The 17,135-nt window shown below is 35.1% G+C and overlaps 1 protein-coding gene across 23 annotated transcripts in view; it reads left to right on the plus strand.

Moving 5' to 3' along the window:
• MAP2 (microtubule associated protein 2) overlaps positions 1-17,135 on the plus strand; it is a 282,492-nt gene that overhangs the window by 213,289 nt on the left and 52,068 nt on the right. For all 23 annotated transcript variants that reach the window (XM_027588654.2, XM_027588657.2, XM_027588660.2 and 20 more), the window contains 2 exons: positions 14,438-14,551; positions 16,544-16,621. In XM_027588654.2, coding sequence (XP_027444455.1) covers positions 14,438-14,551; positions 16,544-16,621 — 192 coding nt within the window. The remainder of the gene's footprint in view (positions 1-14,437; positions 14,552-16,543; positions 16,622-17,135) is intronic.

Below are 17,135 nucleotides of genomic sequence, written 5' to 3' on the forward strand. Positions count from 1 at the left end.
GCACCCCAAAAATGCTTTGATTTCAATGAGATATACTTCTCTCATTTCATTATTTTAAAAAATGATAAAAGCTTTTATAACGCATTTTTTTTCTTTTTGATGGATTAAAATGAAAGATGCTCCCATATATATGTTCTGATTCTAATCATGAAGTATTTCAGTATTTAAAGATTTTTTTCTTCTCCATAAGGGAAAAATCATCATCATCATTTACTATTACTTTTATAAGCAATTTTAAAAATGAAATTTTTAGGTACTTTTTCTCCTTCCTACATTTTGCACATTGCCATCCTTTATCTTAAAGCCCATATACATTTTCTCTTTCTTGAGAAACTGTCTACTGGTTGGTTTTTTTTTTCTCATCAGCTTAAAAAAATAGAGATTTATGACTAAAGCATTGGAAAGATTGGAATAAACCTGCTCTTCTCAGAGCTTTACCAGAAAAAAAATGCTAACATAGGGAAAATTGCTTTTTCTCCAAAAAAATGCACTAATTTGACCTAGGTGCCAAAGCATGTAAGATATTCCTCCAGGTCAGTTCCCACCCAATTCTTACAAGTCTCAATTTCAATCAGAAAGGAAACAAAGAACTGAGTTTGAAGCAAGTGCAGAAAGGAAACAAAGAACTGAGTTTGAAGCAAGTGCAGAAAGTGCTACTTTCAAAAGTCACATTTTAGGAGGGGAAAGTTTGTTCATTCGGGATAACAATGATCCCTGTCTTCATGAAATATCTGCCTATGAAAATTATAGTGCCTGAAATGCCCTGTGGACCACGTTGAACTTACACATATGATCTGAATGCAATATTGAAAATACTGCTCAAGGGTGCCTGGGTGGCTCAGTTGGTTAAGCGACTGCCTTAGGCTCAGGTCATGATCCTGGAGTCCTGGGATCGAGTCCCACATCGGGCTCCCTGTTCAGCAGGGAGTCTGCTTCTCCCTCTGACCCTCTTCCCTCTCGTGCTCTCTATCTCTCATTCTCTCTCTCTCAAATAAATAAATAAAAAATCTTTAAAAAAAAAAGAGAAAATACTGCTCAAGAACTTGGACATTTTGGTGACAGATTTCCTTTATAGTTGGATTTCATTGTTTAAGGAAGGGCAAATTGAAGCTACCCTCGCTGATAATTTAATATCTTAGGACTGGAATTACCAGATAAGGTTGAATTTTTCTTTTTTAATGTGAAGGAGTACAAACTTCCCAAATTATGCTTAACTTTTTAAAGTAAATTTTTTAGATGTTGAGCATTTCTTCAATTCTAATTAGAAATGCTTGAGTCTCCTGTGTCCCCAAATAATAGTGAGTTTCAACTCTCCCTTATGTTCTCTGATGCAATTGGATGTGAAAAAAACTATATAAATACAAAATGCTTTTCTTTACCAGGTCTATAGAGAAATGAAAATTACCAAATATGCTTTTCAGAAAATGTCTTGGAAAATCTAGTTGATTGAAATGTTGAGGTGGTTCTTTTATTTTGTTCTATAAAGTTTTAAGTATGATGCTTTAATTAATGTGATTGCACTAAAACCATACTTCTCTTCCTATAGCTTTTGATCACCTTCTTGTTACTATCAGACCAAGTTATTCATGCCTCTGCGTTTCATGTGAATTATCCAAGGAAAAACAGAGCAGAAATCACAAAGTTCCCTGATCTCATGAGAGTTTTTCCTTTTACAGCGAACTTTTCTTCAACAAAACAAACCCCAATACAAGCTCAAATAAAACATTTTTGAGGGGTAGAGGATCTCTCTGAAAGTTAGGAAGAAAGGATTGATAAACTTTCAAGGGAAATAAAAATGAATTAGAAATATTTTCAGGCATATTCTTAAAACGAGGAATTGGGCAACCCCTTCGTGATCAGAGTTACCATATATGAAATAATGAAATTGTGATTTCATTTTGAAAAATAAAAAACTACAAGTCCTGATTTAGAAATTTTTCTTATATGTCAGTAAGAAAATAATATACCTTTTCATATGTTTTTGTGGTAAATTGGATTTTTATTGCCATATTTTTCTAAAATGAAATGAAGGTTTATGAAATCTGATTTACCATATCCTTGGAGAAGTCCCACATATCCCTTACAGAGGATTGTGTTTTTCAGGCCAAATGCCCTGTGTTTTTAAACATAGTATGGCTTGTACTGACAGTGGCACCTGCCTACCTGGGACCTGCCATGAGCAAAATTATGAAGTAAATAAACCTTGCCTTGAGTACCTTTTCATTTGCTTCCTGAATCCTATTTCTTCATTTTCTTCAGGTCGTCAGCAGTCACCTGAAGCTACCTCCTATGGTCAGAATCCCACCCTCAACCCCACTGCAAAACCCAGTCGCCTTGCCTGGTGTCACCCTACCTATCTAGATGGCATCCTGTTCTTACATTTTTCTCAACTTTGCCACTCCATCAAAATTGATCCACCTTTCTGTTTTTGCTGGGCTCCCACAATAGAACAACCAGAGCTATTACCATAATCAATTAGAATTTTATGCTTTCTAGATGTCGTTTACATTCTGACATAAAGCTTCAGTGTCTTCAAACAGAGTGAATACTTTGGCTGTTTTAAGTATGCTATAGATAGCACCGAGGATTTGCAAATATTTCTAGAATATTGGTAACAATGAGATCAATATACAGAGAAGAGATATCAATTGACATAGTAAACAACATTGAAGCAAAGTCATCAACGTAAAATTTTATTTCAACAGATCTCTAAGGGGTATTTTCTAAAGTAGAATTTGTATGTTATTTGCAAATTTCTGAAGATAACTTTGAAGTTACTATTACTTGTTCTTGTTTATTTTACATAATGAAACTTTTGTATCTGTGGATGGAGAGAAATTCATTTAATAGTATTTTCCATGGGATGCAGTAATCAATCCAGAATACAAAACAAGTTGTCTTTATTCTAGAATAATTTTTGTCATGAGGAAATTAAAAATTCTATTAAAGTCTTTGCTTTTTCCTATCATAATATGACCAATTACAAATACAACATTGGACTTGACCCTTACTCTTAAAAAATGTGATTTTGCAAAGTCTCTTGATTTTGCTACTCAGAGGTCCTAAAAAAAGTCTTTAACTATTATCAATTTTACTTGTTTGGAATTTTCCAGAGAATGTGCCTCACCCCTTGTGTTGTGACTGAGCTTTTATTTAACAAAAATTATTAATGAATAATAGAGGGATAGCTCAAAACTATATCTTTCTTCTTATTTTTGTTTTTTTTTACTATGGCATTTTAGTTTTCAGAATTTCATAATGTAATTAATTCTGTTATACCTTTTCCTACAGGATTATTGGAATATGGTTCTCTGGTTTTACATATATATATATACACACACACACACACACACACCTATATATATATATATATATATATATATATATATATATATATATATAATTTAGGTACTATTTGAAAATTATAAAGAATTACCATATACATTTATTAGTGACTTCGAGTCTGCCAAGTGGTTTTAGGGCTGGTGTAAAGAGAATATTTGTAGATGATATTTTATATAGCTACAATGGCAAAAATAAAATAGGCAGTTATAGAAGATGGAGAATTGCTTACTTAAACCATTTATAGTTCATGAGAGTCTTGTTAAGAAGAAAGCACATAAGGTTGATGTTGTATGCTGCTATTTGCACATTCATTCTTAGAAACATGGTAGGACTGGAGATTGAAGCCAACTATAATTACATAAAAGTCATGTTGGTCTCTCCATGTGCTGCTAGAATGTACCCTACGATGTGTTGGGAACAAAATGATTTTCCCATCACATAGTTCCTAAATTCCATATGCTTCTAGGTCACAAGGCCTCCAAGATTTATGTAAGTTATACTATGATGGGGATGAGAAGGATGGAGTGAACAAAAGGTGATTTTTACCACTTCATTGTAACAGTTTCTCCTAGAAGAAATAATTAGCTTTATAGAGGTAACTAGTAAAAACTATTCCTGGTATATGGAGAACTTATATTTTGAAAGTTTACTCCAATGACATTTTTTGGACCCTTGGAATATTTTTCACTTTTTCCATCATATCCTCTGCTTCCGGCATTTCCAGGTTTTAAAACTCTAGAAACATTAATTTGCCCAAATCTTAGCCTTGCTTCAGGTGATCAAAATCTTTGAGGTACTCAAATACAGTTGAAACTTCAAAAACATGGAGAGACTTTTCTGTGCATGAGTGCTGGCTCATGCTTAAAAACACACACTCTCTACTCCGTTTCTACACACACCTTTCAATTTTGTTTATCCCACAGTTACTCTGTGCATTTATTTAAGGTCTCTTAGTTTCATTGATATTTCATCTTTCCATTAATGTTATTAATAATGTCTCATGCCACATTTTTTGACAATATGATGTGTTCAAGACTTAATGCAGAAGATGATTCCATTTCTCACAAGTTTACAAGGAGTAGTACAATAGCAATGACTTTGATAAGACACACACCGAGCTTTGAAAAGCTCTAAAAACATTACCAATTCCCCCAGTGCCTTAATGATTATATTCAAAGCATTGATATTAAAGCAATTTGAAAATTTGAAAGGGGAATATTCCCCAAGAAATTTCTCTTTCTCAAAGATTTAATTTAAAATCAATGAAATATTATAATCTAGCTTAACTGATAAAAATGTTTAATACATGGGCTAAAAACAGCAATATAAATATGTGTACATTACTGCATTGGAAATCCCCAATACCACCAGCAGCAAAAACTTTTAACTAGAATAGTTAAGTATAAAGCTAAACTGTATTTGCTTACTATATTTCTTCTGCTTAAATGTGTTTTTTCCTATTTCCAAGTGAACCCTTAAAATTAGAAGCAAAATTTTCCAGTAGGTAATATTTCTGATATGTGCTTTGCTTTTCTAATTGCTCTGACCCCGTAATACAATAAGCTTAACCTGTGGTATCCTTCCATGGTCAACCATCTTAATTTACTACACCTCCCCCCCCCCAACGGAATTTAAATGCTAGGCAGATGCTGTACCAGTTCTAAAAACTTTATTTGGGTAGGTTAAATTGTCAATCTAAACAAATTATAGATTAGAGCCCTTCAGTTGAGATTGGGGAAAAAAAAGAGAGAGGAAAAATTGTCTTACAATCATAACGGTACTCACAACCCTAGCCTAGCCAGGATGCAAACACATTTCAGAACAGGGCCTTATGAGTGACTGTGGATGGATGAGCCAAAATCTGTGGCCATTTTTCATAGAAAAATCTTTGAAAACAAAACGTGTTCTTCAATGAGATAGCCCCACTTCAAGCACAATTTATACGTAGGAATACCATGTCTTATCTTTATACTCCCCATAAGGACTTAGAATAGTTCCATTTCTCTAAGGGGTGCACAAAAAATTTTCTTAAATTTAAGTACCCATCAGAACTGAACCTTTGCAGTCATGAGTCCTTATCTTAAATGTGTTTATCCGCATAAACTAATTTTACCTCAAATGCATTTATTCCCATAAGCTAAATTTACCCTTGTTTTAATCAGTAAATCTTTAGAAGAAATCTTTGGGAGAGGAAGCTGGTAAGCAGAGATCTACAGCTGCAATACTGGCAAGGGTGATTGAGATCAAATCAGAGTCTGACTAGGGAAGGCAATGCCAATGCGGGCCTCTTTAATTAAGGCTAAGGTGCCAAGGAAACAAACAAACAAAAAACCAACAATCTGCTCTTTTAATTTCCTTCTTCACCCGTTGATTACAGGAAATCGTTTCGGAGGAACCATTTGCTCTCCAAATTAAGCAAGAAACTTTTCATCTTTCCCTGTTTTTATGAATTTATCAAGGGTATTTGTTTAGAGTGCTTCCAGCTACACAGTGCTTTCCTTGTTGACTAGCTTCCATCAGCAGTAGCAATTAGCACCGGTTTCCTAGGCAACCATTCTGTACCCTACTGAGAAAAACCTTTTCTTGACAGGAGCATTCTGTCTAAAATTGTTTTGTTTTCCTTCTTTCACAAGTGAACGGTAGGCTTACTTGTCATTTCTTTTAACACAGCATTATTATGTCCATTATTCTTAAAAGCAGAAACATTTACTGGCTTTTATATTCCATGTGGTTGAATTTATTGTCAGTGTCTCTTACTTCTCCTTTAACAACCTGAAAGAAATAAACAAAAATATGTTCTCAAGCATATGCCAACTTGTTTTAGATTTTTTGTTCACAGCCTAATTGGTGAGCCTTTGCATGTTCAAGTAATCACAGCTGGTCCTGACGGAAACTCAAAGGGTATACACATTCAAAATCAAACTTCTGTGTCTACCAACAACGTCATGTGTTGCTCAGAAGCGAGTTGAAAGTTCCAGGGCCACTGAGAAAGTTTTAACTCCATTGCTTTTATTATAAATTGACCAGGCAATATTGATAGATTAATATAACAAAATAACTAAACTAGAAATATGTGCTAAAAACAGAGCCTGAGACTGTGTTAAGGAATTTGATGTGATAAAATACCAGAAGAACATAGCAGTGGTATAGCATGAATCAGCACACGGAATAAACCAGAAGGCTACAACAGCTCTAAATGCTGAACAGTATGGCTCAATGGTAGAGTAAAATTTATTTCATCATTTTGGCTTAAATAGGAAATGGCAGGAGTCTGATGTATTGTCTGTGAGGCAGTGGTTCAGCATTCAGGCAGGGAGGTACTCACTGGGAAAAATGACAGAATTATCTCAGGGAATGACAGACACTTTCAGGTCTTTATATTTTGTCGATCAAATGATGGTTATAGACTTAGATGACTATAAGACCGAAAGAGTGATTAAAACAGTGATACTGAATGAATGAATGAATTTATTTTAGAGAGGGGGAGAGAGAGAGACAGAGACAGAGAGAGAGAGAGAATCCCAAGCAGGCTCCACACCCAGCGCAGACCCCAACGTGGGGCTTGATCCCATGACCCCGAGATCATGACCTGAGGCCAAATCAAGAGTTGGGTGTTTAATCAACTGAGCCCACCCATGCACCCCAGTGATACAGAATTTAAATAAGCAACTGATATACATTATTTCATTTAATTGCCGCAGCATACGAGAGGATGAACACCAGTTTTATTCCCACTCTACAGATGGGGAATCGGAAGGTTAGAGAGATTGTCATTTACTTGAAGCTAGTAAGAAGTAAAAGCAGAATTTGATTTCAGGTTTTCTGACACAGGGATCTACTATTATAAAATATTTGTACTACACTGATGTAAGCCAAAGTGATGTCTAAATGGTAAAGTGACCTTTATCCATCATTTTGCCAGTTCTCCCATCTAGAACATGTGTTATTGTGTGGATTCAATATATTGATGGGAAATAAAAGTGCCTGGGGTAGCAACTTGTCTAATAAATTTGTATCACAGTATGATGTTTATTCATTATTTAGGTGAAACGTAAGTAGCTTAGCATGATATCTTTTGGGTATTATCAGGAAGGTTTCTGGTAGATGAGAGCATGTCCCAATTTGTCTCTTATGCCTATTTACCTCCTACATATATTTCTACCAATTTATTTCCCCAATACCAAGAAAAAAATATTTCTTTCCAGGATTCACTTTATCTATCAAGGACTGCTTTGATACTGTTTTCTGAATACTGACGCCATTGACCAGAATAAGTTTTCAAGACAGACTTCACTTACACTTGTAGGTGTTTATCTATATAGTGATGATCTGTTACCACCTATGCTCTGTTACCTGGGTTGTATCTGAATCCCTTATTTTATATCAGCCTATAGTCAACAATACTTTTTATTAGATGAATTTGTTTTAAATGAGTTGCTTTTAATGTTTTCCTGCAAACTGATTTATAGGCAGACTATTTACCATATGAGTTCCTGGTTATCATTTGTTTTTAGTTAGACATGATATGAGTTTAGAACCATGTCATGAGATATTTTTGTATTACTTAACAGAAACTGTCTCATTACCATAATGACACTACTGAAAAATAATAATATTCAAATACTGGTTCTCACTGCAATGCAAAAACTACTGTGAGTTAATTACATTGAGAACCTGACATTACCAAGAAAGAGAGTAAAATACATACTACAAACACTCCTTAACTAAGACAATTTTTAACATAGACTAAAAATGCCCACTACCAGGAAACTATAGATGTTCAAAAGAAAGACAGCTGAGCCTTTCATCATTTCAGTTTACAGTAAGAAGCGTAATGTTTCCAGCTGTGAAGGTCAGTGTCACCTTTCAGTTATGTATAATGAATAATATCCCAGTAATAATCCCAGTGTGGTCTAGATTAATCTTTAATCTTCTGAAGAACTAAGACCTACACATAATTTTATACATATAACGTCTCAAAGAAAAAATAACAAAAAAAAAAAATAGAGTAGAAAAGGGAATAAAGAAGTAGAAAAAATAAGCAACGAAAAATTAAAACGTACATTAATCTCTTACCTCAAAAGATTTTTCGTGTTCCTAATTGTCCTCAGGAGCGGGCAGGGATTATCATGCCTTTGGGAGTACTGTCCAGAAGATGGTCCTGAATTGGAACTTGCTCGCAGAAATCTAGAGCAGATCATAGCCTAGGACCTACACAGCCAGGAAAATGAGTATGAAGCCAGAAAACAAATAACAAGGAAAGTTTTTACTTCTCTCTAGTTTTGTCTAGGAAAAAACAAAAAACAAAACACTGTCCCTGGCATCAACATAGATGATTGCAGATTATATTATCTGATGTTCATAAGAGTAATAGCCTAGTTGGGTTGGACCTTTATTTGCTCTTTCTTAATTTTTTTTAAGATTTTATTTATTTATTTGAGAGAGAAAGAGATAGAAGAGAGAGTGAGGGGAGGAGCAGAGGGAGAGGAATAAGCAGACTCTGTGCTGAGCATGGAACCCAACATGGGGCTTGATGCGGGGCTGGACATGGGTGCGACATGGGGCTCCACTCGGGGCTTGACATGGGCCCCACATGGGGCTGGACACAAGACTCGATCTCAGGACCCTGAGAACATGATCTGAGCTAAAGCCAAGAGCTGGAAGTTTAACCGACTGAGCCACCCAGGCGCCCCTAGTTGCTCTTTCTTTAAAGCAGAAATACTGAGGTAGAAGACCTGAAAGAATGTAGGACTAGGGAAAGACACCTTGGTGAAGAACTAGTTACAAGTCTTGAGCTTCTTGATGTGCCAGGCCTGTTATATAATTACTCAATTGAGTCTGAACAGCAACCTGTGAGACAGGGGCTATTATTATTTCCATTTCATGGATGAGGCTTTGAAACTCAATGAGCTTGAGTATGAAATAAGTAGAATGTAGCAATGCTAGAGTTTGTATCCACATTTCTCTGAATTAAAGTCCATGTAACTTCCTTTAACTTAAAATATAAAAGACAGTGATCTCCTGTATAGAAAGATACAATGGATAGATGGATGGTTGAATGGATGGCAGGTAGGATGGTTAAATGGTTAGGATGAGTGAGCTATATACATACATACATATATATATATATATAGAGAGAGAGAGAGAGAGAGAATGAGATCTCATACACACATATGATAACTCATGTTTTCATTTTTGTAGGTCTGATTTTGTTACTCTCTTTCTTTGTCTTCTTTGTTTGGCATGTTTACCATTAATCTTCTCTGAACTTTACCCAAACCCTGTGTGAATTTTCTCCTGTCCCAGGAGCCAGGCTGTAAGGGTAGGCTTACCCTAGGAGATCTGCTGATTAGGTTTCCATTGGGAAAACACCATCTCTCCTTGGGGGAACCTGCCACCTCTGCATTGATGGCAGGATTTGCTTAGAGGAAGATTTTAAAGAGGGTGGACCAATTGAAACCCTCAGAACAATCCTATGTTAATTTTTTTCACACTGTGAAATTAATATTAAACAATGCAACATTGCCTGTTTGAAGTTTTAGCAATATTATTCTCCAAAAAATTGAAGCTAATATGTCATTAACTGGGCTCCCACACACCCTGTTTGATCATTCTAAAATAGCATTTCTTAAAGTCTGTTCAATTCTTTTAAGGAAAAATAGTTAACTTTCCCAAGATTGAGTTAAATTATTTTCTTACAAGTTTTGCTTAATGTAAAATGTAAAATTGCCTTCTTCATAAGTTCTTATTCAACTAAGAAACTCAAACACACCTATAAATGAATTTTATTTGAAACAACAAAACCAATTAAATTCAAATGTCCTACTACTTATCATGTAAAATAAATAGTATTGCTTTATTGAAACTAAATTATCACTCACAAGAAATGTGGTTCTGGCTGATACAGTGCATTTTATTTAGGTTGGACATGTCCATTCCATTCTGACTGGAGAGAAGTAATGATTCAATTTTTCCTTCCCTTGTCTGTAGAATATTCTGAAAGTCTGTTGTATAGTGTACCATGATGGTTTTTGGCCTACATCTTGTGTGAATGCATTTTTTATGGTATAATTTTCACCTCTGTTCTCTTTTTATTAGCCCACAACAGATAAACTAATTGAGGTGTCAAAATTATTCTAAATGCAATTCCAAACAAAATGACAAATAATGTAGCATTGCTCAGTTATAATTTGTTCACATAAACCAATAGATGCTTTTTATTATTTTTATTGGATTTTTTTCCCAATTTAAGAAATTTAATTCATGTTAAGCATTCTCAGACTCTGAAAAATTGATCAGTAGGTACACAAGAATCTGGGGCCCTCATTTAAGAGATGGTTAAACATCAAAACTTAAATAAGAATTCAGTAAATGATTAATTGGGGGGGTTAAGTTAGTAAATATAATACTGAGCACGGATTATTTCTAAATTTGTGTAAATATAATGAACAAGACCTTTAATGTTAATTTTTCATACTTTCAAAAAGTTGTGTTAAGCATCCAATCTGAGTAAAGATCAATGAGAGGAGCATTACATTCAGAGATTGCAACAATGATAGAGAGTCCTTGACTTGGGAAACTTTACATAGCCAGGGAGATAAGGCATGTGTACCAGCACAATTCCATGCCAGATGTACCAAATGCCATAGGAGAGATTATATTTTGTGTCAATGCCAGCAGGGAAATGCAGGAATGATCCATAATACATGGGTTTTATGTATGTCCCATTTTCTGCAGTGTTTGCTGTACCTCTCCATTACACTGAATTTCCTATGAAACACTGAGGTTCTAGAAGTGCTAAAAATCACTTTATTAGTTTTTTAAATGGCTGAATTTCATTGCAAATTACTATATGCAAGTGAGGTAAGTTATCTCTTACACTAGCTAACTTTATAAGATGTATAGGTAGGTAGGTAGATGATAGAGATGATAGATGGATAGATAGATAATAGATAGGTACATACATACATGCATGGATATATATATATATATAGTATTGCTCAGTTGTGGTCAGTTGCTTGTTTCATAGTCTCAAAACATATTCAAGACTAGCAGTTCTGTACTTTAGGTAGACAGCAGATCTGAGAGTGAATATGTTGCCTTAGTTCATACCTTTAGAAAAGTTCATATTTTTCCATTGATCATTCTCACATGATTGTTAGAGAAGTTTATGGTTATTTTCTCATTATTCCTTCTGCTGTCTTCCTGCTTGGGAGAAAGAACAGCATAATAGTTAGGAAACTGGGGTTCTAATCTCAGTTTGCCTCCATCACCTGCGTGCACTTGAGCAAATCTCATAACCTAGCCTTTACATCCTCATCTACAAAATGAGAGGTTTTAGATATAGTCTGCTCTCCAAGCTCTTTTAGACCTAAAACTGCGATACTGAGTTAAATTTGCATAGGATAAAACAACCTTTTAAGAATAAGTCGTACCCTTATTACTTTGAAATCGTAATTATTCTTACATTTTTTGCAATATTAAAAAAAGATTCTTCTTAGTTTAAATTGAGAGTACAAAGTGTATTGTGGGAAAAAAAGTTTTATGAAAAGTACTTGGCATATAAATATCTGAAACAAATTTGCTGGAACGTTTCTTAGAAATTAAAATGTTTTCGGAAATGATTTTGAGTAGCCTGTCAGTACTTGTTCTTTGGATCCTTAAAGTTTGAATGAGGTCTTCAACTTCGTAAAATTATACTTCAAACGTAAAAGAAATATTAAATCACGTTTAATTTAGTTTTACTATCTAAGGCATTTACAAGATCCTAATTGAAAGTTGGTTTTCTAAGTATGATATTTATAATGAGAATGTCTGACTGGCCTCACCCTCTTAGTCCCCTGTTTTCTCATCTGCAAACTGAGAGTAGTAACAGTAAATCACTCATTGAAATAATGAGGGCAAATACCTTAGCAGAGTGTTAGGCACATAGTGAGCACCATAATATATTTTAAATACTGCTTCTATTGCTGTGACTGCTACTCACTCTAGATAAGGGTGTTTACAGGGCGCCTGGGTAGCTCAGATGGTTAAGCATCTGCCTTCGGCTCAGGTCATGATCCCAGGGTCCTGGGATCGAGTCCCGCATCGGGCTCCCTGCTCCTTGGGAGCCTGCTTCTCCCTCTGCTTCTCTCTCCCTCTGTCTCTCATGAATAAATAAATAAAATCTTTAAAATAATAGATAAGGGTGTTTACAGTGCATCCCTTAAGACTATAAATAGGTTATAGTGTCAAGTAGCTATTAAAAAAATCAGAAGTTAGACATATAAAGGCAAATATACTCAATCAGCTAATCTAACTTTTAAAATTAAGATATATCGTATTCAAGTGGATTGCTCACCCCAAAAGCTTGTTCTTAAGCACTATTCTCTCTGTCATCCTGGGTGGGGTGAGGAAGGCTTTCCAGAGGAGGCGGAATCTAAATGAACCATGTAAAAACAGGATTCCACCCCCCCCCCCCCGGCCCCACTCCTGGCTCCTGCCAACCTGCTTGTAAATGTGTAAATTCTGCTCATAATAAAGGCACAGTGAAGTATTCTAAAATCTTGGCCAAAATTAGGAGAAGGAATCCCATTACCCCTACCCTCCTTGTCCAGTACAACCTGTTTCTATAAGGGCTATAAGTGGCATTATTTGCTAGTATGATAGATGTTTGTAAATAAAGATATGAAAAGTTAAATTCTGGAGAATTTATTTCTAATTTAGAATGTATTTTTAATCCCAAAAGTCTTCTTTCTTTTTTTTCTTTGTCTTTCTTCCTTCCTTCCTTCCTTCCTTCCTTTCTTTCTTTCTTTTTTTCTTTCTTTCTTTCTTTCTTTCTTTCTTTCTTTCTATTCTTTCTTTCTTTCTTCTTTCTTTCTTTCTTTCTTTCTTTCCTTTCTTTCTTTCATTCTTTCTTTCTTTCTTTCTTTCTTTCTTTCTTTCTTTCTTTCTTTCTTTCTTTCTTTCTTTTCTTCCTTCCTTCCTTCCTTCCTTCCTTCCTTCCTTCTTTCTTTCTTTCTTTCTTTCTTTCTTTCTTTCTTTCTTTCTGTCTGTCTGTCTTTCTTTCTTTCTTCTTCTTTCTTTTCTGATGGGGTGAGTGTAGGAGCAGAGGAAGAGAGAGAATATTAAACAGGCTCCACGCCCAGCACAGAGTTGGATATGGGGTTTGATCTTGACCTGAGATCATGACCTGAGCCAAAATCAAGAGTTGGATGCTTAACCAACTTAGCCACCCAGGCGCCCTTCAAAAGGCTTTTCTCATTTTTTGTTGATGATATATAGAACATTATTTCTTGAATGTTTTTCTGACTTGGTTATATAAACTTAGCATTAGGCTATGCTCCAGTGGGTGCCATTTTAGGCCAAAAATTAGTTATCTGGCATCTCACAGACTGGTCATTTTAATGATGAACCTCCCCCCACTTTTTAATGAAATGATTACACTGACTAGGTAAGTGTATATCATATGGCCTTAAAGATCCTTAAAACATCTATCTAGAAAAGCAGTACCTCTTTAGAAAGAGGCCATTTGATATATCATTTCCGTGTATTTCATTCAAATTTTCTCTTCCCAGGTCTTTCTTAATTGGTCTTGTTCACATTGATCCTGGATAATGCTGTTTGAACACAAATTCACATTTTGAGGCATCTTTAGGTTTTAAATTATGGTATTTCTGCAAATCAGCACAGAAACATATTGTAAGGAAACTTTTCTAGAAAACTACAAAACATTTTATATTAAATCCAAAATAAATCTTTTCTTTTCTGAATTTGTTTCACTTGGTACAAAATTTTTAGTTGTTTCTGTTTGTACAAACAGCTTTTTAAAAATAAACTGCCATACAAATTATTTTTCTTTCATTCTATGTTCATTTTGCCTAGCTCCCAGAATGCCAGTCCCTTTTATTTCCTCTTTTTTTCTTCTTTTCTGTTTTTGGTTACAATATATGTATTTGTGTTTTCTCTGCAATTTAGTAAATTCTATTGTACTTTTTTGGGGGAAGACAGAAAAGAAAATTCTAATCAACTATATCGTTTCATTACTTTTCCTCTTTGCTACCTGTTTTGGACATCTCACTCTTTCATTTTCTTTTGTTACTATTTATTACAGAGGAGGTGTCTGCAAGGATAGTACAAGTAGTCACGGCTGAGGCTGTAGCGGTCCTGAAAGGGGAACAAGAGAAAGAAGCTCAACAGAAAGATCAGCCTGCAGCTCTGCCTTTAGGTAAATGAGAAAGACTGGTTCAAGAGCTGTATCCGCTGCACCCTGATCGCAGGACCAAGTCTTCATGGTCAAAGAGAGGCCCTATCTCATACTTCATCCTTACATGGAACATTCATCAAACACCTCTGGTGGGAGACCCTGGCACCTATTTTCACCTGTCTTGACAGGCTCATTTGTAGTATTTGGACAGTCTTCAGGGTGATAAGCTTATAGTTAGAACTTACCCCTAAATTTCTCTTAAATTTCATTTCTAGACGCTAGAGATATTTTTTACAAAAATAAAGCCAATGCATATTGATGTCATGGCACCCACTTGTAAAGAAAAAGTGTTAATACTTTAATTAGAAATAAGTATTTCCCTTTGTGGGTTTTGGGGAATGCTGTGTCATTTGTTTGGGTCTCTCTGAACCAGCTACAGAAAACCTATAGTTGGGGGCTTTGTTAGAATCATGAGTGACTTTGTATCCCACATAATGTACTGGCCTTCACTTGGTCTATTTAAGAGCACTGAAATGGTATTTCTCTCTCTCTTGGTAGCAAGTCAGATGCCCTCCAGGGCCAAACTGGTAATATAATTGTGCTTGCTGAAGAAAACACTCCTAGCCAAAGGCTTGCTGCCCCTCCTTTAGATAGATGATAGATGATTGATACATGATAGATGATAGATAGATAGATAGATAGATAGATAGATAGATAGATAGATGATAGATAGATAGAAGATAGACAGATAGATGTGGGTGTATATACAGGCAGAGACAAGAAAGGAAACTCTCTTAGGTTCAACATATGTCTATTTTATAGGTATATTCAACTAATCCATAGAAAGGTATGGTTTTTAAAGTCTGAAAAAAGAGTACATATCCAATTTTGTCTCAAACAGTCTAGTACCCTTAATATTCGATTTTCTGGTCAGTACTCCTTTAAGCAACTTAAACAAATAAAAAATTAAGCAATAAAAATTCTGTTCTCCCAGGATAATAAATACTCATTGTTTGCAGTAAAATGTTCTTTGATTATAAAAGTTTATTTTTCTCTTTAAACAGGGGAAAAATTATCTTATTCAAAACCTTCAGTTTGTGATTCACTTCTATACCTTAAATAAAAAACACACCCTTTCTTAAATTTGAAGCCTTAAAATATGTTCTGTAGAAACCCACTGGGTCAAGGAATGAAGAAGTCACCTGTCATCCCAAAGTTACTTTTTGAGAGTGAAAAACACATGCTCTGTAAAATAGATTTTCCTGCTGGCCTTGATGATAAATATTTCCTTTTTGCAGTCCCTTACCTTCATATGAGTGGTCAAGAAAAAAGAGTTAACTGTGGATGAATGACATCTTTTAGAACTTTTCTCTTTGGTTCTCATGTATAATGCCAAGGCCAGAAGATTACTCGGCTCCCACTAGTACATATTGTCTGTTTGAAGGTTGCCTTAGGCTGTGACAGCTTCATTTTTCTTTTCTGAGAATACATGCAGAAGACGCATTTTGACATTAGACTCAGTGGACAAAATGTTGTTTAAAAAATACATCACCTATAATACTGTGAATGATGAAGGTTACATTTGTTTCCAGACCAAGAAGTTGAACAATATAGAGTTCTGATATTTTTTTTCAGTCAGTCAAGCTAAATCCAAACTACAGTGCTTGCCTGTGTGTTTGAATATAGTAGATTAGGGCCAGAATAAAATAGTTTATTAACTGGACAAGCAGACACAATTAATGGGATTAATGATACCTTAGCAGGCATCTTTAATCCACCTTTATAGGGAAGACAAAATGATTTTTTTTTAAATATTAAATGCTTTTCTTTCCTTTTAGGTTTCTTAAACTATGTGAATCAGGTAATGGAACAGAAAATAAGTCAAGTGCAGATTACTAGTGAATCTTTTCCTAAATTTCATAGAGAGACCTTTTTACAGATGGCAGACCTGTTACACATCTACTGGCCTAACAGGATTAACTGTATCTCATTTGTCCACTGTTTGATCTTTAGCAGCTGAAGAGACAGCTAATCTGCCTCCTTCTCCACCTCCATCACCAGCCTCAGAACAGACCATCGCAGTGGAAGAAGGTAAGGCCTAGTGGACTTTTTGAGGTTTGTCTTCTGATAAAGGGTAAATTAGCATCAATCCATAAGCAGTGGACTTCAGTGTGGGTTAGTATGTGACCCAGCTTGAGAGCTATCTGTTTCAAACAGTCCAGAAGACACAGACTTTACACAAATGTATAGTCATTTATCTATACAAAATCAGAAGTAGGGGGAATATGATAAATAAAAAAGAAAAAATCTGCTTGATCCAGGAGAAGATAACTTTGTGTTTAAATTGCTAGAATAGCTACAGAGAAGCAGTTCACTTAATTAATATAAAATGTTTTGACACAGAAGATACAATCCTATCTTATAAGTGACTGAACAAAAATAAATTTATTGATGAAATCATAAGGAAATGTTGTCGGGAATTGTCTCTGTTTTGCTTATTATTGTGTTGCCAGGGGCTTCCCTAAGGCCTGGCCCGTAGCAAACTGTCAGTAAATATTAATGAATAAATGAAGAAGTCAGTGTATGACTCTGATATTGGGAGCAG

Source organism: Zalophus californianus, chromosome 3 (genome assembly GCF_009762305.2).
Source record: "Zalophus californianus isolate mZalCal1 chromosome 3, mZalCal1.pri.v2, whole genome shotgun sequence".
NCBI classification, from domain to species: domain Eukaryota; kingdom Metazoa; phylum Chordata; class Mammalia; order Carnivora; family Otariidae; genus Zalophus; species Zalophus californianus.